Below are 22,914 nucleotides of genomic sequence, written 5' to 3'. Positions count from 1 at the left end.
AAATGCCTTGACCATTCTGCTCCAAAGTGGAGAGCAGTTTCAGCTCTAAGGCCAAGGGGCCATTCCCTGGAGAAGTGACCCTCCATAAGGCAGCTGGCTAGTACTGGTCCCATTTAGGAGCCGATGCCTTACTTTCCCCCCAGACTGCCCTTGTGAGCTTTGCCACCACTGGGGAGAAGACGGTGGCTGCAGTCATGACCTGTCGGAATGAAGTGGTGAGTACTGAGAACGACAGTCAGCACTTGGGGTTTTCCTTCCTGGTCTCTGCCAGGAGCCCTGAAAATCAGAAGTCTGGGCACATTGGCCTAGTCAGTTTGAACCCAGGGGGCCGGAGGCTGTTGAGAAGTGAGGTCTTGCCTCACCTGTAGAGCTTCCTATGCACCCCATTTCTCCCCGGGAATGAGACCCTAATGTGACGACCTTATTTTCACATGGGGCTATTAAGGGTTGAATGGGCCTTGTGGGCTGGGGTGAGAAATGAGCTTTGCCTTCTCCCAAGTGCTGAGAAGACAGAAATAAAAGCTTCATTTCAGTGACTGGGAAGTGACCCTTTGGCTGAATTTTTCCTGTCCTTCTCTTTCTCATAGCAGAAACCTAGCAATTCTGAAGATGGGTCAATGGGAAGCTTTTCGGAGACGTCTAGCTCAAAGGTAGGGTGTGGCATTGGGCAGTATGCCAGACCTAGGACGCAGAAGGCCACCAAAGAGAGCTGGGGGAGCAGCTTTGGTTAGGAGCGAGTCTCAGAGTTCCCAGCTTCAAATGGGGTTTCCTAAGTACTGCAAATTAAATGATGTTTCTCTTAATCCCATTTTATTGGGAGATTAGGAGGTAGAATCCCTAGTCTGTTCCTAGCCACTCTCTCCTCTTGGCCTCAGCGTCCCTGTTTCTACAGGGACCCGGCTGCACAGTTGAGTATTAATCTGTGCTGTTGCCCTGAAGCAGAAGCACGAGGCCCTGGCTGGAGGCATAGCTTCTTGCTGTGCTTCCGGCTCCAGAGTTTTCCCTGCCTCCTGTCTTGCTCAGTCTTCCCTTGCCCAGCTCTACCTCTCTTTCAGAAGTCTCTGCTACACTGTACTGGCCTCCAAGACAAGTATGGTCATTGTAATTTCATTTATTTACTCAGGCACCTTATTTCTGCCTTAGGACTTAGCTTGCTTTTCTCTTCTATTTTCCTTTGCATATATTTCCCCTTCTGGCCGGGCTCCTTCTCTAGAGCATTGGCCCCCAATCCTTGAACTTCCTTCGGTGGGCTTTGCTTTGGGAGATACCTGTAGTTGACCCATGCTCTCTGTACCCCTAGGACTCTCTGGCTTGCTTCAATCAGACCTATACCATTAACCTGTACCTCCTGGAGACAGGTCGGCGGCTGCTGGACACCGCGATTACATTTAGCCTGGAACAGAGCGGCACTCGGCCTGAGCGGGTGAGGCACAGCCTTTCGCTGCAGACTGTCCTGTGGGCTTCTCAGCATGGGGCTTCCCTTCCTCAGGGCCAGGTCATAGCCATGGGGCTTGGATTAGGCTCTCTGAATACATGTTCCTGAGCCACTGACTTGTTAGAAATCAGAGTAAAGGCAGGTATTACTTATGTCGGCTTGTCATTGTGCACCAGGCACTGTGCTAAGCTTTTAACTCACACATTAATTGATTTAACCCTCTGAACACTCATGAAGTGGTTGTTCCTGACCTGATTTTAAAATGATCCTGTGACCTGGTGGGATCGAGTACCATAGCCAGAGTCACGGAGCCAGTAAGAGGTATTGCTGGGGTTTAGCCTCAGGTCTAACTCCACAGCCTGGACTCCTCATCACCTCCCAGTGTCGCCTTTGTGTACATTTGGTTGTGTTCCTCAGCTGCTTGGGCTGTGGCTTCTTTGTTTCTAAAGCGGAAAGTCTAATCCTGGCCTCCTGCTCACTTTGTGGGGTGTGATTAGAGCATGGATGAATGGTGTATAAGTGGAGTACTCAGGTTCTTTCATAGAAAGGCCTGGGAGACCCCAGCATCGTTGTGTTGGCTTCTAAGAATGTGTGTCACTTACTGGCATCCAGATAATAGCTTCATTGTTTACAAATCAAAGAGTGCCATGACCCGGGGCTCTGTCAACTCTTGATGCTTTGACTCCTGGGGTCTGGCACTCTCAGAGGCACTTGGATCTTCTCTGACTACACTGGTCTTGACTGTCTGGCTTATAGCTGTATATCCAGGTGTTCTTGAAGAAGGATGACTCAGTGGGCTACCGGGCTTTGGTGCAGACGGAGGATCATCTGCTACTTTTCCTGCAGCAGCTGGGTAAGTAGACCTCATTCAACCCATTTAAACAATTTCCCCAATCAGACTCTTTTGGGAGGCTGTGGACATGTTTCTGCAAGAGATTCAAGTGGAAATGTGCCCTGAGTGTTTTCTTCAGAGCCAAATGTCACCTGCTTTTTTTTTTTTTTTGAGTTAAGAGTCTCGCTCTTTTGCCCAAGCTGGAGTGCAATGGCATGATCTCGGCTCACTGCAACCTCTACCTTTCGGGTTCAAGTAATTCTCCTGCCTCAGCCACCCGAGTAGCTGGGATTACAGGCCTAGGCCACCACAACCAGCTAATTTTCATATTTTCGGTAGAGATGGAGTTTTGCCATGTCGGCCAGGCTGGTCTGGAATTCCTGGCCTCAAGTGATCCAACTGCCTTGGCCTTCCAAAGTTCTGAGATTACAGATGTGAGCCACCATGCCTAGCCTGTCACCTGCTTTTTTTTTTGTTGTTGAGATGACGTTTTGCTCTTGTTGCTTAGGCTGGAGTACAGTGGTGTGATCTCAGCTCACTGCAACATCTACCTCCCAGGCTTAAGCGATTCTCCTTCCTCAGCCTCCGAAGTAGCTGGGATTACAGGCATGTACCACCATGCCCGGCTAATTTTGTATTTTTAGTAGTGGTGAGATTTCACCATGTTTGTCAGGCTGGTTTCAAACTCCTGACTTCAGGTGATCCACCTGCCTTGGTCTCCCAAAGTGCTGGAATCACAGGTATGAACCACCATGCCCAGTTGTTTTTTTCTTTTTTGAGACAGAGTTTTGTTCTTATCGCCCAGGCTGTAGTGCAGTGGCATAATCTCAGCTCTTTGCTACTCCCGCCTCCTGGTTAAGGCGATTCTCTGCCTCAGCCTCCTGAGTAGCTGGGATTGTACGTGTGTGCCACCATACCCGGCTAATTTTGTATTTTTAATAGAGACAGGATTTTACTATGTTGGCCCAGGCTGGTATTGAACTCCTAACCTCAGGTGATCTGCCTGCCTTGGTCTCCCGAAGTGCTGGGGTTACAGGTGTGAGCCACTGTGCCCGGCCCCTGTCACCTGTTTTTGAAGAATAACTTGGCATTCTCGGTGGGATACAGAACATTTCTCCCTCAACCTATTGATTCCAGTCCCTTGCTCTGCCATTTCTCCTTTTATGTAAGAGCTTGTAGTGATCCCTGAGTCATCAAGAAGAGTCTCTTTAGAAAATCTGGGAGGCAGGTTTAGCTTTTGTTTTTTTTCTGAGACTGGGTCTCACCCTGTTTCCCAGGCTGGAGTGCAATGGCGCGATCACGGCTGACTGCAGCCTCGATCTTCCAGGTTCAAGTAATCTTCCCACCTCAGCCTCCCTGGTAGCTGGGACTGTGGGCGCCACCACCACGCCTGGCTAGTTGTTCAATTTTTATTTTTCGTTAACATAGGGCTTTGCCCTGTTGTCCATGCTGGTCTCAAATTCCTGGGCCCAAGTGATTTGCCCACTTCAGCCTCCAAAAGTGCTGGGATTACAGGTGTGAACCACTGTGCCTGGCTCCAGGCTTAGCTTAGGTGAAAATGTTTCCTGTAGCAGGGAAGGTGGTGCTGTGGAGCCGCGAGGAGTCGCTGGCAGAAGTGGTGTGCCTAGAGATGGTAGACCTCCCCCTGACTGGGGCACAGGCCGAGCTGGAAGGAGAATTTGGCAAAAAGGCAGGTATGAACCTAAGAGGTTGGAGCTGCAGAGTTGCTGGAGGGGAAGTCTGGAAATGACCACAAGAGACAGTGTGTCATGCACCTCTGGCTTCCTGGGCTTGGCAGATTGCTAGACTTTTCTGAATAAGCTCTGTGATAAGGTCCCGGTGCATTTGTGGCCATATGGTTTATGAAACCATTCTTTTCTGTGGAAGAATGAACTGTGAATCCTTCTAGGGAAAGCTAGGGCAAAATCCCTCTAAGGGAAAGCTGAGGGAAAAAGGTCTTAACTGGTATAATAATAGCTACCATTGCCTGCGTACTAAAAATTTGCCAGGTACCGTATACTCACTGTCTCCAAAGCAGCAGCCAATCTGTTTGGAGACACGCTTGGGTTGATCTGGGTATTGTGGAAATAACCCAGTACCCTCTAAAGCTGGCCATGGTCCCAACTGCCCGGATGAACTTCATTCACTCTGCTCTGATTCAGTCCTACCCCAAACCCTCTCCCTTCTGTCCACTCATCTAGCTTTCCAACGGATAGCTATTGAGGTCCTGCTCTGGACCAGGCACTCTGCTAGGCAATGCACATTTTCTTAAGCTGAAGATTAATTTGACTTTACTGTTTATTTCTGCTGCCTGGATCCAGCGATTCAAGGTAAAACCTGCTTCTTGCTGCTTTGTTGCTCATTGCCTGCTCACATGGCTAGCTTTTGGTTAATTGTTTTCCTTCCTGACTTGGACCAGTGAGGTACATTGTGTGTGTGTGTGTGTGTGTGTGTGGACTGCCATGCTTGTGACTTGTCTTGTTGCCTTCACTTTTCTTCCTTGAGCAGAGGTGGGTGGAAGATAAGGTAAGCAGAGGTTCTGCTCCTTTAATTTTAGAGTGCTTACCAGGTACCAGGCACCACGCAAAATCCTTATGTACATCATACGGTATAATTTTGCAACAGTCCGGTGGGTTGTATGCCACTTTACAGATGAGGAATCAGAAGCAAAAAGGTGAAGTACATTTCTCAAGGTTGCATAGTAGTGAGTGGTGAAGCTGAGATCTTAATCCGAGCCTGCTAGATTCCAGAGACCATGCTCTTTACCTTGCTTCCTTGTGTCTGTTTCCAAATCTGTGGTCTCCAATGGAGGAGATTTGGAGGGCAGTGGCTTCATTGATGGCATCAGGGATAGAGTGAATGATGGTCCTGGGAACTTGTTGCAAGTACGTCTGTTGGTGCAGGTTAAACAGTTGACAAAGTAGGAATGAAGCAGTGAGAGCTGGAAGTACCTGCTCATGATCCACATTCATTTACCTGCACTCTGCCACCTCCACACCTGTACCTTTTTGGCTTTGTCATGGCACCCAGAAACCTTCCTCTGCATCTTAGATGTGGGGCTGTGGGGGAGACATTCATAGCATGGCTACCTCCTGCATGCCTGATTCCTGACCTCTTAGTCTCCTATTCCAAGATTCCATCTGGGTTTAGTTGTAAGAGCCAGGTAAGTAGTTTGTGGAAGCTCTTGTCTGACTCTTACCTGAATGTGAGACTGGGCATCAGATATAGGATGCCCCTTGGGCTTGTGGCCTAGAGAGTGGACTTTATCACTTCAGAGGAGAGGCAGAGATCCCTCATTAGGAAAGGCATGTACCTCCTTCTGGACCCCTAGTCTGATACAGAGTGTGTTACTTTTCCTTTACACCAGATGGCTTGCTGGGGATGTTCCTGAAACGCCTCTCGTCTCAGCTTATCCTGCTGCAGGCGTGGACTTCCCACCTCTGGAAAATGTTTTATGATGCTCGGAAGCCCCGAAGTCAGATTAAGAATGAGATCAACATTGACACCCTGGCCAGAGACGAATTCAACCTCCAGAAGATGATGGTGATGGTAACAGCCTCAGGCAAGGTGAGTGGGGTTTAAGCCCCGGTTATTGAACCGTTTCAAGTTCTGAGGATGGGGAACAAAAAGCCTTTGGTGGGGATAACACTGGTTCTAGTTTTCAAGGACAGACTCAGTTCTTTGGTTTCTCTTTCTCGTAGTGAGCCAAGTATTTGTTTATCTTGCAGCTCTTTGGCATTGAGAGCAGCTCTGGCACCATCCTGTGGAAACAGTATCTACCCAATGTCAAGCCAGACTCCTCCTTTAAACTGATGGTCCAAAGAACTACTGCTCATTTCCCCCACCCCCCACAGTGCACCCTGCTGGTGAAGGACAAGGTGAGGCATCCACCTCTGACTTGAGCCAGAGTCACTGTGGCTTTTTGGCTATTTTGTAACTTAAATTGCTCCTAGGCCCTTGGAATTGTGTGAGTTAATGAGGAACTTTCAGGGGTTAGAACTCTGTTTCTTCTAGTTTCATGCCTGGGTGGAGGAACCGTGCAGCACTGATGTGGAATTATTTAGAAAGTGGGTATGACTTCACTAGCTACATAGGGAGCCAGCTCTTGTCTTTTCTAAACATGGGCTGTTGGTAGCTGAGTGGCTATTTTCTCTTCTCTCTTGAGGAAGAGCAAGACACAAAGATATTTTTGTGTTTTCCCAGAATTAGAATGGATTTTTGTGCCTTCATTCTAGCATAGAAGGTAGGCTTGGTATACCGACAGTTTCCTGAAGTCGCTGTCTGGCATGATCTCGGCTCGCCGCAGCGTCCACCTCCCAGGTTCAGATGATTCTCATGCCTCAGCCTCCAGAGGAGCTGGGATTATAGGCACGTGCCACCACGCCAGCTCATTTTTGTATGTTTAGTAGTGATGGTGTCTCACCATGTTGGCCAGACTGGTCTCAAACTCCTGACCTCGGGTGATCCCCTTGCCTTGGCCTCCCGAAGTGCTGGGATTACAGGTGTGAGCCACCATGCCTGGCCAGGTTGCTGAATTGTTACTTGACTCTTTTATCAGATCCTGGTTAGAACTGGCAGAGCAGCTAGGCGTGGTGGCTCACGCGTGTAATCTCAGCACTTCAGCAGGCCAAGGAGGGTGGATTGCTCGAGTCTAGGAGTTCGAGACCAGCCTGGGAAACATGGCGAAACCCCATCTCTACAAAAAATAAAAGCAGAATTAGCCACGTGTGGTGGGTTGTGCCTGTAGACCCAGCTACTTGGGAGGCTGAGGTGGGAGGATCGCTTGAACCTGGGAGGTAGAGGTTGCACTGAGCCTTGATCATGCCACGGCACTTCCAGCTTGGGTGACAGAGCGAGGCCCTGTTTCAAACAAAAAAGAACTGGCAGACAGTCTGACTTTTTTCTTTGTGACATTAGCCCAGGGGACTATTCACCTTCAGCCAAGAACTTATTTTCCACAAAGAGGGCAAAGACTAGGGAACCCCTCACAGTTGTTGAGCTGCAGCCCCAGCTCTTCAGGTCTTTGCCTAGGATTTACAGTCTTTTCTTGCTGGTGGAGCCTGACAGTTCGCTCATTTTAGGAGTCGGGAATGAGTTCTCTGTACGTCTTCAACCCCATTTTTGGGAAATGGAGTCAGGTGGCTCCCCCAGTGCTGAAGCGCCCCATCTTGCAGTCCTTGCTTCTCCCAGTCATGGATCAAGACTATGCCAAGGTGTTGCTGTTGATAGATGATGAATATAAGGTACTATCTTCAGAGGGGCTGGAGAACATGCTAGTGGAGCCGGGTTTGCGGCCGGGTGGCCAAACAGCGGCCCAGAGATGGAGTGCTGTCTACACCCAGCACATGTTTCGGCTCTAAGGCCCTCCCTCAGAGAAATGGTTGCTGTGTCTGCATGTGAAAACTCCGGTTCTTAAGAGAACTGAATGTAAACCCTAAACTGCGTTCACTAGACTCTAATTCTTTTAAGATTTGCTGTTTTATTTTTAAGGCTCTCTTTGATGGGGAAATAGTAATGAGTTTTGGGACACTGGGCTTAGAGATTCCTGACTCTTTTCTTGGGCTGTCTGGGTTTTTCAAGGTCACAGCTTTTCCAGCCACTCGGAATGTCTTGCGACAGCTGCATGAGCTTGCCCCTTCCATCTTCTTCTATTTGGTGGATGCGGAGCAGGGACGACTGTGTGGATATCGGCTTCGAAAGGTAGGGAAGGCACGTCCTGGCAGGACCCTTTGTGGTGAGATGTGGGTGTTCCCTGGCATTTGGCTAAGAAGTGAATTATGCTACTTATTCTATTGTGAACTTAGATTAGCATAATCATGATGTCTGATATAAAGTCAATCACTTGTTTATATTTGTTGAACAGCTACTACATGGCAGGCCTGTGGACAGAGTGGTAAACAGCAGACCGAATCTCTGCCCTTGTGGAGCTTTCATTCCACATTCTTTTTCTTTTTTTGAGATGGAGTCTCCCTCTGTCGCCCAGGCTGGAGTGTAATGGCATGATCTTGGCTCACTGCAACCTCCGCCTCCTGGGTTTAAGCAATTCTCCTGCCTCAGCCTCCCCAGTAGCTGGGATTACAGGCGCCCGCCACTACTCTCAGCTATTTTTTTTTTTTTTTTTTTTTGTATTTTTAGTACAGGCAGGGTTTCACCGTGTTGGCCAGGTTGGTCTCGAACTCCTGACCTTGTGATTTGCCCACCTTAGCCTCCCAAAGTGTTGGGATTACAGGCTTGAGCTGTGCCTGGCTCCACATTCTATTTCTATAGCAGAGAGATGGGATGTTTTTCCCATTCTTGGGAGGGTAGAAGGTAGGAATGTGAGTTGAGTAATAAGTTGTATTTTTACATGAAGATAATGTTGACCAACTCTTGATAGAATAGGGGCTTTGAATTTTATTTCTTGAAAGACCAACTCTTATAAACAGTGATACACACTGGCTGTGAAGTCCAGCTCTGAAGTCCACGAGGGGCTGGTGTGGTCTTGTTAGCAGGACTGTTTGGAGAAGTACTTTGTGGGGTGCACTCGCAGACAGCTCTCCCACTCTATCCTGTATGGCCTTTTGAGAGGCATGGAATTTAAGAGCTTAGATCCAGTTTGCTGGATTTGAAGCCTAGGTTTGTCACTCACTAACCTTGTGAGCTTGGGCTCTGACCTTCTGTTTTCTTATATGTAAAATAAGGTGATAAGTACCTGTCTCATAAGGTTGTTGAGAGAATTCAACACATAAATCACATAAAACAGCACCTGGCACAGGGTAAATGCCATCTAAGTTTGCGGTGCTCTTGTTTTGAAAATGCAGTGCCCTTTTGTGACATTTGTAATAGCTAACCTTAGCATAAATGGCACTGGAAATGGTCTGCCCAGAAGACACATCCTTTACCCTTGTGGATGAAAAAAAAATATCCTTCCAAGTTAATAAAAAGGGGATGTTGAAAGAGACAGTTTTGTAGATTCAAGGGAGTGAACTGGAGTGTGGGTGTCATGAATCTGGAGTCCTGAGGACATCATCTGAGTGAACAAAGACAAAGGAAGACAGAGGACGCAGAGCAGGCTGCGGGAAGTGAGCCAGCTGTGTGGGCGAGTCCTGGACCACAAGGGTATTTGCTGCCTTTGCCTTCACTTGGTGACCGTCCTTTCTGGGGATGTTTTAGTGAGTTCTCATGTTTTCAAAAAAGATTGTGGCAATGAAGGCTTATTATTAATAAAATTTTTATTATTTAAAAAATTCCGGCCGGGCGCGGTGGCTCAAGCCTGTAATCCCAGCACTTTGGGAGGCCGAGGCGGGTGGATCGTGAGGTCGAGAGATCGAGACCATCCTGGTCAACATGGTGAAACCCCGTCTCTACTAAAAGTGCAAAAAATTAGCTGGGCATGGTGGCACGTGCCTGTAATCCCAGCTACTCATGAGGCTGAGGCAGGAGAATTGCCTGAGCCCAGGAGGCGGAGGTTGCGGTGAGCCGAGATCGCGCCATTGCACTCCAGCCTGGGTAACAAGGGCGAAACTCCATCTCAAAAAAAAAAAAAAAAAAAAAAAAAAAATTCCGGCAATACATGAGTATATTCTCATTGTAAAAGAGTCCATTGATATACAGAGAGATGCACGAGCAAAATGTGATCAGATGCTTGTTGCCCATTTCCAGCGATCTCCCCCAGGTGGAAACCCTGTCACAGTTTGCTGTGGCTCTTCCCACTGTCCTTGTATATTTACGATTCCATAAATCCAGGTCTCGAACTCCTGACCTCAAGTGGTCCTCCTGCCTTGGCCTTTGAAGTGTTGGGATTACAGGCATTAGTCGCCATGCCTGGCCCATTTTTTTTTCTTACTCACATGGAATTGACCTATATTTATTCTCAAATGAAATTTGCTTTTTTCATTTAATGAGTTTTCTACCTCATTGTTCTGAAACTTCAGTTTTTATTACAGAAAAATGTTGACAAAAGTACAAAATTATGAGGCACAGGTCAGTGAACCCTCACCAAGGGAATACACTTGTGTACCTGGTAATCACATCAGGAAACAACACCCCGAGAAGGTCCCTGTGCCCCTTGCCAATCTCCACCCCCAAGGGCTCCGCATAATTCCATATGATGGACGTATAATAATGTATTTTACCATGAATGTTATCGGTTGGTTTCCTGTGACTGTAAAGAATCATAGAGGAGGCCAGGCGTGGTGGCTCATGCCTGTAATCCCAGCACTTTGGGAGGCTGAGGCTGGTGGATCACAAGGTCAGGAGATCGAGGCCAACATGGTGAAACCCCATCTCTACTAAAATTACAAAAATTAGCTGGGTGTGGTGGTACACGCCTGTAATCCCAGCTACTCAGGAAGCTGAGGGAGGAGAATCGCTTGAACCCAGCAGGTGGAGATTGCAGTGAGCCAAGATCATGTCACTGCACTCCAACCTAGTAACAGAGTGAGACTCTGTCTCAAGAAAAAAAAAAAAAAGAATCATACAGGAAATGTTTCAAGGTCCCTGTTAGTTTAGACATTTACTACTTGCTCCAGTATTCAGGGATCTTGGATTTTAGTAATGAATAGTAAATTTTACCTTGCATATTTCCTCCTCAGATGAACAACGGGATACTATTGAGCATTCTTCTCCTTTCCTACTGGCTGTGTATCTATCTAAATCAAACCAAGAGTTCTGAAATTTCTTCATAAACTAGATCTCTATTGCCGTTTTTCTAGTTTGCTTTTTTATTTTTTGAGACAGAGTTTTGCTCTGTCACCCAGGCTGGAGTGCAGTGGTGTGATCTCAGCTCACTGCAGCGTCTGCCTTAGCCTCCCGAGCAGCTAGGATTATAGGTGCCTGCCACCACATCTGGCTAATTTTTTGTATGTTTAGTAGAGATGGGGTTTCGCCATGTTGGCCAAGCTGGTCTTCAACTGTTGACCTCAAGTGATCCACCCGCCTTGGCCTCCCAAAGTGCTGGGATTACAGGTGTGAGCCACTGCTCCTGGCCCATTTTTCTAGTTCTGATCTCTGTTCCTTCTTGTACGAAGACCTCAAATAATGGACTGCAGGATGGGTCTAACTCCAGCTGTTTCAGCTCTAAGTGTACCCTCCTGATTATAGGCTCTTTTGCTCCTGCCCTAGGATCTCACCACTGAGCTGAGCTGGGAGCTGACCATTCCTCCAGAAGTACAGCGGATCGTCAAGGTGAAGGGGAAACGCAGCAGTGAGCACGTTCATTCCCAGGGCCGTGTGATGGGGGACCGCAGTGTGCTCTACAAGGTACACAGAGCCAGCTGTCTGGCCTACAGCAAGGGCTTTCGACTCAGGAAAATAAGGGTTTCAAGTCTGGCTATAGGACTTGGTAGATATGTGACCTTGCGTAAGTCATTTAATCCCTTTGACCATTAATTTTTGTTTGTGAAATGGGGATAATATACCCTCCTCCTAGGCTGATTGTGATGATCCCATGAGCTGTTCATGCCTAGCCCAGTGCCTAGCATATGGTAAGTAAGCAACAGATGTTAGCTCTTGTTTTTTGGCCTTTTTTGTTTGTTTCCTGAGACAGAGTCTTGCTCTGTTGCTCAGGCTGGAGTGCAGTGATGCAGTCATGGCTCACCAAAGCTTCGTCCTCCTGGGCTTAAGCAATCCTTCCACCTCAGTCTCCCAAGTAGTTGAGACCACAGACATATACTGTGCTAATTTTTTAAAAAAAGGCTGGGCATGGTGGCTCATGCCTGTAATCCCAGCATTCTGAGAGGTTGATGCGGGTGGATCACTTGAGTCCAAGAGTTTGGGAACAGCCACTGGGCAACATGGCTGAAACCTTGTCTTTCCAAAAAATAAAAACAATACGATTAGCTGGGCATGGTGGTGCATGCCTGCGGTCTCAGCTACTCAGGAGGCTGAGGTAGGAGGATCATTTGAGCCTGGGGAGGTCGAGGCTACTACAGTGAGCTGCAATTGTGCCACTGTACTCCAGCCTGGGTGACAGAGTGGGACTCTGTCCCCAAACAACAACAACAACAACAACAACAACAACAACAACAATTTTTAAAATTTTTGATTTTTGTAGAAGATAGAGATCAGCCTAGGCAACATAGTAAAACCCTGTCTCCAAAAAAATATATATATATATTTTTAAGTTTTAATTTTTGTATCAACAGGGCCTCAGCTGGTCTCTATCTCCTGGCCTCAAGCAGTTCTCTTTCCTCAGCCTTCCAAAGTGTTGGGATTACAGACTTGAGCCATTGGGCCTAGCCCAGCTCTTTTTACTGGTGGTAGTACTGATAGGGCATTCTGGGGTTAAACCATAGGCGAGCCATCAGAAACTCCATCTCTATGATCGAACACTCTAGTTAGTGTTAAAGAGAGGGATATTGAAGTAACTAGTGGGCTGCAAAACTGTTGTGGGAGAGAACGTAATCACAGTAGGAACGCACATTAATTCCACCCTCTGGCACGGCAGAGACTGAGTTGGAGGGTGTGTCGTAGAATAGAGTAGCAAGATCACATAACTTGTTGGTAAAGCTGGATCACTAAGCATGAGCCAGTGCAACACAGTGCAAGCCTCTAGTTGGACTGAGTTAAGACTTGGCTCTGCATTGCACCAGCTGTTCATCTCTTAGGCTGCCTAAGCTTCGGTTTTCCCCAGTATAGTGGGGATGATAGCACCAATGTCAGAGGATTGTTTTGAAGATTAATGATAACATGTAAAGTGATTAGACTAGTGCCTGCCACATAGTTAACATTATTATTAGTGCTATTGACTTGAATGATTTTTTTTTTTTGAGACAGGGTCCTGCTCTGTTGCCCAGACTGGAGTGCAGTGGTGTGATCACAGCTCACTGCAGCCTTGACCTCCTGGGCTCAAGCAGTCCTCCCATCTCAGCCTCCTAAACAGCTGAGACAACAGGTGTGTGTCACCATGCCTGGCTAATTATTTTCTATAGAGATGGGGTCTTGCTATGTTGTCCAGATTGGTCTTGAACTCCTAGGCTCCTACTGTGGCCTCCCAAAATGTTGGGATTACAGGTGTGAGAGCCACTGTGGCCAGCCAAATTCTTTTATTTTTTACTTTGTACTTTAATGGATGCAAATCAAATTCTTAGTTGACAGACATCTTCCATGTGGCAGCAGTTTAAACTTGTTCAGAGGTTGGGTGCAGTGGCTCATGCCTGTAATCCTGGCACTTTGGGAGGCTGAGGCAGGAGGATCAGTTGAGGTCAGGAGTTCTAGACAAGCCTGGCCAACATGGTGAAACCCCATCTCAACATACAAAAATTAGCTGGGCATGGTGGTGCACACCTGTAGTCTTAGCTACCAGGGAGGCTGAGGCAGGAGAATCCCTTGAACCTGGGAAGCAGAGTTGCAGTGAGCTGAGATCGTGCCACTGCACTCCAGCCTGGGTGACCGAGTGACACTCCGTCTCAAAAAAAACAAAACCAAAAAATCCTTCAGAAGGACTAAAACAATACAAATGCTAAAGTACATTTTGACATAGATAAAATATACCATTATATAACTTTGTCTTTACTGAAGTCGGGATCCCCCACCACTATTGGTCCGTGGCCTGTTAGGAGTCAGGCTGCACAGCTGGTGGTGAGCAGTGGGCAGGTGAGTGAAGCTTCATCTGTATTTACAGCCACACCCCATTGCTTGCATGATTGCCTGGGCTCTGCTTCCTGTCAGCTCAGCGGTGGCATTAGATTCTCAGAGGAGCGTGAACCCTATTGTGAACGGGGCATGTGAGGGATCTAGGTTGTGCGCTCCTTACGAGAATCTAATACCCAGTGGTCTGTCACTGTCTTGTCACCCCAAGATGGGACGTCTAGTTGTAGGGAAACAAGCTCAGGGCTCCCGCTGATTCTACCTGATGGTGAGTTGCATCATTATTTCATTTATGTTACAATGTAATAGTAATAGAAATGAAGTGCACAATGAATGTAATGGGCTTGAACCATCCCTGAAACCATCCCCCACCCCAGGCTGTGGGAAAATTGTCTTCCATGAAACCAGTCTCTGGTGTCAGAAAGGTTGGGGACCACTGTACTAGAGCACCTGTGTTTTCATGTGCTGAAAAGAATGCTAGCTAGCAGTAGGCTTTTTTGGACTCATGTACATTATGCAAATTTTAAAGTTTTTTTTTTTTGGATAAACTTCATTGTGGTATGATTTTAGACTTGCAGAAAAGCTGCAAAGATAGTACACAGTTCCCATATACCCCTTACGTAGTTTTTCCTATGTAACCATGACGTGACTGTTAACTACACTCCAGACTTTATTTGGAATTCGTCATTTTTCTGTTCCAGGATCCTACATCACATTTAGTCGTCAGGTTTCTTTAGATTGCTCTGGTCTGTGACAGTTTTTCAGTCTTTTCCTTGTTTTTTGTGGCCTTGATAGTTTAAGAGTCCTAGTCAGATGTTCTGTAGAATGTTTCTCAGTTTTGCTTTGTCTGATAGTTTTTTTCATGATTAGACTGTGATTATGGGTTTTTGGAAGGAATGCCACAGAGGTGAAGCAGGAAGTATTTTTTGAGTGCTAGCTGGGTGCAGGTACTCTTTGAGAGACTGGGATATAAAATGGGCAAAATAGACAAAACTTCTTGACTGGTAAGGCTTTCATCATAGTTGGGTGAGGCTAATAATACAGAAAATAAATAGGTAAATTATATGGTGTATTAGAAAGTGACCAGTTTTATAGAGAAAAATAAAGCCGGGAAGAGGGAAAAGGGATACACTATAAATCGGGTGGCTAAGGAGAGGCTTAGTGAGAAGGTGGCATGGAGTCTGGAGTTCAAAGGAGAGTCTGGTTTGGATACATACATTGGACTTGAGTGAGGAAGTGAGTTGTATGGATAGCTGGGGGGAGAGCCTTTCAGAGAGAAAAGCCAGAGCACTCCTGGTGTGTGTGACAAACAGCAAGGAAGACCAGGTGACTAGAAGATGATGAGTGAGGAGGCATGTCGGGCCTGCAGAGGGCAGAGGGCAACAGGGCCAGATCATAGGCCGCCACCCCGGCCTTCACGTTGGAGCACGGTGAAGAGCCACTGGGAAGTTCTGAGCAGGAGTGACATCAGTGACTGAGATTCCACAGGCCCATTTGACCTAGATTAGACTGTAGAGGGGTGAGGAGGAAAGCAGGAAACCAGGTAGGCTGTGGGGTCATCCAGGGGCTGATGGCGGCTGGAACTGGGCTGGGGGCATGGAGGTGGGGAGGAAGGATCAGGTTCTGGGGACTTTTGAAGGTAGAGCCAAGAGGGGGCCTATGTGTGTTACAGAGAAAGGAGTCAAGGATGACTCGAGGCTTTAGGTGTGAGCCACTGAAGCATGGAGCCGCCATGCCTGGGAGGAAAGAGGAACAGATTTTAGGGAGGGGTAGAACAGTTCAATTGGGGCTGTGTTAAGTTTTAGATGAGACATCTGAGAAAAGATACTGAGATAGTTTCTTAGTTAAGTCTGGAGTTCATAGGAGAGTCTGGTTTGGATACATACATTGGGCATTGCCAACATCCATAAATGGTGTTTAAGCCATGAGATTGGCTTGAGATCACCATGAGGGTGAGTGTAGATGGAAATGCCCAAGGTTGGAGAGCTGCCTGGCATGTTCCACCATGAAGAAACTGGGGAGATGTGGAAGAACCTCCGAAAGAGACTGAGAAGGAGAGGCCAGTGAGATAGGAGTGCTGGGCAGGGATGTTCTGGAAGCCAGGTGAGAAGATGTCACAGGAAGGTAGTGATCACCTGCATCATGTGGTACTAGTGGGTCAAGTAAAATGAGGGCCAAGACTCAGCCACTGGATTTAGCGATGGGGAGGGTGGTGGTGACCCTGAGAAGAAAAATACCACTGCAGCAGTTGTCGTTAGGTCAATGAGTGGGCAGACCTAGATTTTATCTTTTGCTATCTGTGACTGGAGAAGCTGCTTAACTACTTTGGGACTTTTCTGCAAAATGTGGACCATAATAGCTACCCTGCAAGGTTGTTTAAGGGATTAGATAAAATACAAGGTAGCTGGCATGGCACCCAGTACCCAATGCACATAAAGCAAGTGCAGTGATGAGAAACTCCAAACAGGAAGCTCTTTTCACTAGAAACCCTGATTCCCCTGCCAGGCTGGAGAGCTCCAGGCTGGCCTCACAGCACAGATATGGAGTATGTGATGGTCATTGTGGTTCCAAAGGAGCTTTTTTCTCTCTCTACAGAGCCTGAACCCCAACCTGCTGGCTGTGGTGACGGAGAGCACAGACACACACCATGAGCGCACCTTTATTGGCATCTTCCTCATTGATGGCGTCACTGGGCGCATCATCCACTCCTCTGTGCAGAAGAAAGCCAAGGGCCCTGTTCATATTGTGCATTCTGAGAACTGGGTGGTGGTAAGCAGTTACTCCTAGGGACACAGGGTAGCTCCAGAGGTCTCTTTGCTTCCTAAGCCCTTTCCAGAAACCCAGTTGCTGCTTTGGTTTTCATAGGGTCTCAGATTCCCTGGATGGCAGCGAAGTGTGCTGCTTAGGGCGCTAGGCTCAGGAATCAGACTGCCTAGAAGTTTGATCCTACCTCCGTTTCCTGACTGTACAACCTCAAACTAGTTATGCATGCTCTCTGTGTTGCATCATTGGTAAAATAGGGCTAATAACAGTCACCTTCAGTCTAGCTAAGAACAATGCCTGGTACCTAGTAAGGACTCAAAGGTTAGTAACTATTATGACTTCTAAGAATCTTGAGAATTTCTTTTGTTTTATGGTGAACTTTGGATAGCCTAGATGAAAATACTTTGAAAGTTAGTAAACTTGGTAGGAAGGAATGATACTGGGGTGCTCGTTGATAGTTTTCCTTCCTGGATCTGTAGCTAATTGGAAAGGTACCTTCCAATGCAATTTCCCTTTCCAGCTGAAGCAGCTGCTCAGCCCTGAGCTGCCTCCTCCTATCCCTGCAGTACCAGTACTGGAACACCAAGGCTCGGCGCAACGAGTTTACCGCACTGGAACTCTATGAGGGCACCGAGCAATACAACGCCACCGCCTTCAGCTCCCTGGACCGCCCCCAGCTGCCCCAGGTCCTCCAGCAGTCCTATATCTTCCCATCCTCCATCAGTGCCATGGAGGCCACCATCACCGAGCGGGGCATCACCAGCCGACACCTGCTGAGTGAGTGCTTGGAGAGCCTCTGGATGGCTGGGTTCCCTTGGGCAACCACACTGAAGGACAAAGCAAGGGACACATTGCTGGCAGAGCCCCGTTGAACCACCTGTAAGGAAAAGGTGGTGAGGAGGGCTATTTATCAGAAAAAATACCTTAGTTCATCTTTGTCATCTGTAAAGGTGACCACTTCCCTCTCAGTCCTCATCTTTTTTTTTTTTTTGACAGGGTCTCACTCTGTCACCCAGGCTGAAGTACAGTGGTGTGATCATGGGTCACCGGAGACTTAACCTCCTGAGCTCACCTGGCTAATTAAAAATTTTTCTGCAGAGACGGGGTTTTGCCATGTTGCCCAGGCTGGTCTAGAACTCCTGGGCTTAGGTGATCCTCCTGCCTTGGCCTCCCGAAGTGTTGGGATTACAGGTATGAGCCATTGTGCCTGGTCTTCAATCCTCGTTTCTGATATACCACTTCTTTATTTGGCATTTTTACCTAGCCAAAAAAGTCAGTTCCTGATAGCATTCTGAACATAGCTAGCCTGTGCTGACAGGTTGCAGAAATTGGCAGGGTTTAGAATCTCATTCTTTTTTTTTTTTTTTTTTTTTTTTTGAGATGGAGTCTCACTCTGTCACCAGGTGCAGTGGTGCGATTTTTGCTCACTGCAACTTCTGCCTCCTGGGTTCAAGCAGTCCTCTTGCCTCAGCCTCCTGAGTAGCTGGGATTATAGGTGTGCATCACCGTGCCCAGCTAATTTTTGTATTTTTAGTAGAGATGAGCTTTTGCCACACTGGCCAGGCTAGTCTCGAAGTTGCCTCCCAAAGTGCTGGGATTACAGGTGTGAGCCACTGTGCCAGCCCTAGAATCTCATCCTTATGTAACCTAAGTCCAGGACTTAGGACTCAGTTTAACAGGCTCATGTGTTTAAGTGATTTTACCAAAGATGTTTGGGACTCTTCAGATCTGATGGGCACTTGGTATTACTATTGTATTCTTAACTGTGAGGAAGCCAGCCCTGTTGGCAGTTTATCGGCTTTAATCTCCATTACTGAAACTGGTGCTGTGATCGATCATGCCTGGTCCTGCAGTCTTCCCTGGCCATTGTACTGCAGCTGCATATACAGCTGTGTTTGCTCTACGAGAAGGAGACTCCCTGCTGGGGAGGTACGGGAGGGAGGGGAGAGAGGGATGAGGGAATCCTTTTACATTTTTCTCTTTCATCCTTACCCATATCTTGATTCTAGAACTTTATTTTCTGGTCTCAGAATGTTAAGAGATCAGTGTCTTCAAAAGTGAGAGCCTTCATTCAGACCCATGCATATTATTGTTTTTGGCTATGTAAGGGAGCCTCATTGACCCATTTTTTTGTTTTAAACTCTTGTTTACATTTCTGCAAAAATGACCTTTTTGTAACTGGCCCTCGCTGGACACTGGAACGGTGTGAACATTCACTTCTTCCTGTGCAGTTGGACTGCCTTCCGGAGCAATTCTTTCCCTCCCTAAAGCTTTGCTGGATCCCCGCCGCCCTGAGATCCCAACAGAACAAAGCAGGTGAGACCTTCATGGGTGGTGCTGAAGGCTGTACCTTACAGAATTTAACCTCACTGATTAAGCTTGCTTCTCAGTCCGCATGTGGCCCCATGCTGTGCTAGGCTGGGGAGGCAGCAGGGGGCAAGCCTGAAAAAGTCATCTGCTCTCATGGAGCAGCATACAGTCTGCTGGGAAATGGACAATAAGTAAGATAAACAAGTGAAATAGATACTATGTTAGGTACTGAAATGCTAAGGAGAGTGAAACAGGAATGAGCTAGGAAGTGGGGACGGGGATGTGCGTGGTGAAATTTGAGAGGTGGCCTGGGAAAGCCCCTTTGAAAAGGTGCATTTTGAGTGAAAGCCTGAAGGAGCTAGCTGTGCGGATGTCTGAGGAAGAAGTTTCTAGGCAGAGGGAACAGGCAATGCATATCCCCTGAGATTACGTCTGGTGAGTCCGCGGAGGGCAATGCTAGGAAATAGATCACTGAGGTGATTTGGGGCCAGATCATGTGGGCAAGCCAGTAACTTGTTCACCATTGGTATTGATTTTTGTATTAACAACCACCATCTCTTCGGATTTTCTTACCTCCATCCTGAATTTCTTTACCTAGGGCATGAGGAATGGAGAGGAGTGTGATTTGGAGAAGTATATGAGAGAGAGGAGGTTAAAGCTGGGGAAAGACACAGGATGATAACCAGGTTTCAGAGAAATGGGGACCGAGAGGCAGCCTGGGGTGGAGAGCAGGAAGTAGCCTAGTGGTTCAGTTTGTTTGGTAAAATGGTCGGCTTTCTTCTTGTGGTCTGAAATGCCAGTCATCTGTATGTTCTTTCTTTTCAGATTTAGAACAAGGTAGGAATCTAGCTCTCAGTCTTACTCTCCAGAGAGCCTCCTTTCTTGTAGTCCTTCCTAACATTCAGCTGCTAAATTTTTAACTACCTAATGTAAGCGGACCTCCTAGGAGATTTGAGGCTAGATATGTAGCCTGGAAACCTCCCAGGACTCCGGAAGGGCAGCCAAGAGATCGCTTTACAACAGGGCTCAGACTGCCTGTCCCGGCTGGTGTTTTGCAGAGAGGAGAACCTAATCCCGTATTCTCCAGATGTACAGATACACGCAGAGCGATTCATCAACTATAACCAGACAGTTTCTCGAATGCGAGGTATCTACACAGCTCCCTCGGGCCTGGAGTCCACTTGTTTGGTGAGTAGAGCCCACAGCTGCCCTGTTCCACCCTTGGGCGTCCACATTTCCCTTCTTAGCCGAGTTCGAAGTGGACCACTGGTTGTTTCTTCCATAACTATTCCATCTGCCTTCCAGGTCGTGGCCTATGGTTTGGATATTTACCAAACTCGAGTCTACCCATCCAAGCAGTTTGACGTTCTGAAGGATGACTATGACTATGTGTTAATCAGCAGCGTCCTCTTTGGCCTGGTTTTTGCCACCATGATCACTAAGAGACTGGCACAGGTGAAGCTCCTGAATCGGGCCTGGCGGTAAAGACCAAAGACCGTCCCCAAAAGGGAAGGGCCAAAGTGTGGGTCAGATAAGAAGCCACTGATGCAGTTTGGCGGATTGGTAGGGTGTGTGTGTCACTGCTCAGCTCAGCTAAGAGCTGTGGGGAAGATGACCTTCACGTAGAACTCCTTTTGGGATACACATGATGCAGAAGCCTACGTGAACAGAGACAGAACTCACTCTCAGCTGAGAATCTCAAAGAATCTTGATGGGCTTTACCCTCAAGTCCAGAGGCCTCTGCATTGTTTCCTTCTTTGCCCACCCATGAATTTTTTTTTTTTTCCAAATAAGAGTTCCAACTGATTTTCGTTTAAATTGATTTTACTTTGCCTTTTGTTTCCCAATTTTATCCATATCTTTCTTTTTCATCTCTTGCTGCAAAGTAAAAGGGGAACTCTCCTTGCCAACTCCTCCTTCTAGGTGCATTTGCTGTTTTGCACTGGGAAGAAATCAGATCCATCCTTAGCTGAGGCTTGAGGACTGATCTAGCCTCTCCTGGCTTCCTTCCAAAGTAACTTAGCGTTAAGGGATCTATCTGTGATGTCAAAACTTACTTTAACTACACCTCTAATAGTTTCATGCTGTCATTCATTAGGTTGGGCCACCACATCTTTCTTTTAGTTGATCAGAAGCCAAGTACATACTGGCATCTTGTTTGTTGCCCATTGCTTACACTTTTCGCCTGAGATGTGTGAGTTGGGGCCTTTGAAAAACTACTGAATTGTCTGAGCCTTGAAGACATTTCCAGGGAGAAGAGATAGTCTCTCACTTCACCCACAGGCTGGTCTAATCATAACCTAGTTAAAGAAAGATGTCCTTGTTTAAGAACCCCATTATTTATTTTTAGTTTTTAATATAAATTAACATGTGGGTCATCATATTTCTCTTCAAATGAGGAAATTTTAAGTCTTACTGATCTAACCTTTGAAGCTTTAAAAAAGAGAAGAAAAAGGGTAGGGGTGGGACGCTGGCATACTGTGGGTGTAGCACTGCTAACTGGCCAGGCCGCTGTCTCTGCTACAAAGTAAAGAAATCCTAAAAGTTTTCCGTTGGTCATGGAGTTGGGGAATGTAGGAATTTTTCTTTATTGTGAAATGTATGTACAGAGTACCATCTCCAGCCCTGTGGTGAAAGAGGTACCCTCGAATGTCTGAATAAAGCAAATGACAAATAACACTGATTTAAGTCCTCTTTTGTGTCTTAGAAGATCACTTTGAGGCTACTTTCACATTAAAGGGGATAAAAACAGTAAAGAAATGGAGTAAGTATATTTTATTTTAGTAAGGAAACATGTCAGCTTAATCATATGGGTTGGTCAGGTTATCTAAAATTTTTCATCTTTCTGTGGTCATATGCTGATGGTAGATGATGGCAGAGAAGAAGAAATGACACCATTTTGTGAATTGTCGATATTGAGTGAATGAATGTCTTAAGAATCTCCAGAAAAAAAAGGCATCTATCATCTTGACCCAAAGCATATTTTGTTTAACATAACCTGGGAGAAGGGAGTAAGTACATGTTAAAAAAAATTCTGCCCTAGTTTTGAGAAAGCCTGGCTGGAATTCTGTCTTACATGAATATGTGCAAGCTGTATGATAAGCCACTCTTGTATTGCCTGCTCTGCTTGCCCAGCCCACTTAGCCTGCAAGATTCTAGTTTGTATTTACCAATGTTCCAGCTAATGGGAAGGAAGTTATTTGTCCGTTAGTAACATTCCCTGTATTTCAGCTGTAATCAAAGTTACCTCAAAGCAGGTGCTTTTTTTTTTTTTTTTTTTTTTTGAGGCATTCTTACTCTGTTGCCCAGGCTGGAGTGCAGTGGCATGATCTCAGCTCACTGCAAACTCCACCTCACAAGCAGCTGGGACTACATGCTCGTGCCACCACGCTCAGCTAATTTTTTGTATTTTTAGTAGAGATGGGGTTTCACTGTGTTGGCCAGGCTGGTCTCGAACTCCTGGCCTCAAGTGTCCGCTGGCCTCAGCCTCCCAACATGCTGGGATTACAGGCATGAGCCATTGTGCCTGGCCAAGTGCTTAAAATAGTTAATGCTAATGCCACAGTCCAATTTAAATCTTTTCCTAGTTCTCAACCTTCCTTAAAGTAGCATTCGGTTCTGAGCAGCTGCGCTCAGTCTCCACCAATGGCTGCTGAGACTGTGTATTTCCTCTCAATTCTCGGATCCATTTGCTTTCTTGTCATTCCTTGTTTTTTGTGTATTCCTTGATTTACCTATTCTCCTGTCTTAATTAATTAGGTTAATTTTGGGGCCTGCTACAATGTTTCACTTAAAAAGAGATTTGGCTAGGTGTGATGGTTCATCCTATAATCCCAGCATTTGGGAGGCCATGGCAGAGGATTTCTTTGAGCCCAGGAGTTCCAGACCAGCCTGGGCAACATAGCAAGACCCTGTCTCTACAAAAGTTAAAAACAAAATTGGCTGGGCATATGCCTGTGGTCCCAGCTACTCAGGAGGCTGAGGTGGGAGGATCACTTGAGCCTGG

At 46.8% G+C, this 22,914-nt stretch overlaps 1 protein-coding gene across 3 annotated transcripts in view; it reads left to right on the top strand.

Annotated features, from left to right (window-relative positions):
• The window catches only part of EMC1 (ER membrane protein complex subunit 1), a 33,236-nt gene extending 11,651 nt beyond the window's left edge, over window positions 1-21,585 (top strand). For 2 of the 3 annotated variants that reach the window (XM_074380171.1, XM_003934938.4), the window contains 15 exons: window positions 144-215; window positions 588-650; window positions 1,301-1,423; window positions 2,192-2,288; window positions 3,839-3,961; window positions 5,635-5,834; window positions 5,996-6,145; window positions 7,349-7,510; window positions 7,848-7,967; window positions 11,370-11,507; window positions 16,431-16,604; window positions 17,165-17,375; window positions 18,830-18,914; window positions 19,967-20,096; window positions 20,214-21,585. In XM_074380171.1, coding sequence (XP_074236272.1) covers window positions 144-215; window positions 588-650; window positions 1,301-1,423; window positions 2,192-2,288; window positions 3,839-3,961; window positions 5,635-5,834; window positions 5,996-6,145; window positions 7,349-7,510; window positions 7,848-7,967; window positions 11,370-11,507; window positions 16,431-16,604; window positions 17,165-17,375; window positions 18,830-18,914; window positions 19,967-20,096; window positions 20,214-20,393 — 2,028 coding nt within the window. In that variant the 3' untranslated portion in view covers window positions 20,394-21,585. The remainder of the gene's footprint in view (window positions 1-143; window positions 216-587; window positions 651-1,300; window positions 1,424-2,191; window positions 2,289-3,838; window positions 3,962-5,634; window positions 5,835-5,995; window positions 6,146-7,348; window positions 7,511-7,847; window positions 7,968-11,369; window positions 11,508-16,430; window positions 16,605-17,164; window positions 17,376-18,829; window positions 18,915-19,966; window positions 20,097-20,213) is intronic. The other variant, XM_010345516.3, reaches the window with a different exon arrangement.
• Window positions 21,586-22,914: the final 1,329 nt, after the last annotated feature.

The sequence above is a fragment of the Saimiri boliviensis genome, chromosome 11 (assembly GCF_048565385.1).
Source record: "Saimiri boliviensis isolate mSaiBol1 chromosome 11, mSaiBol1.pri, whole genome shotgun sequence".
NCBI lineage: Eukaryota > Metazoa > Chordata > Mammalia > Primates > Cebidae > Saimiri > Saimiri boliviensis.
This window is presented reverse-complemented; position numbering and strand designations above follow the sequence as displayed.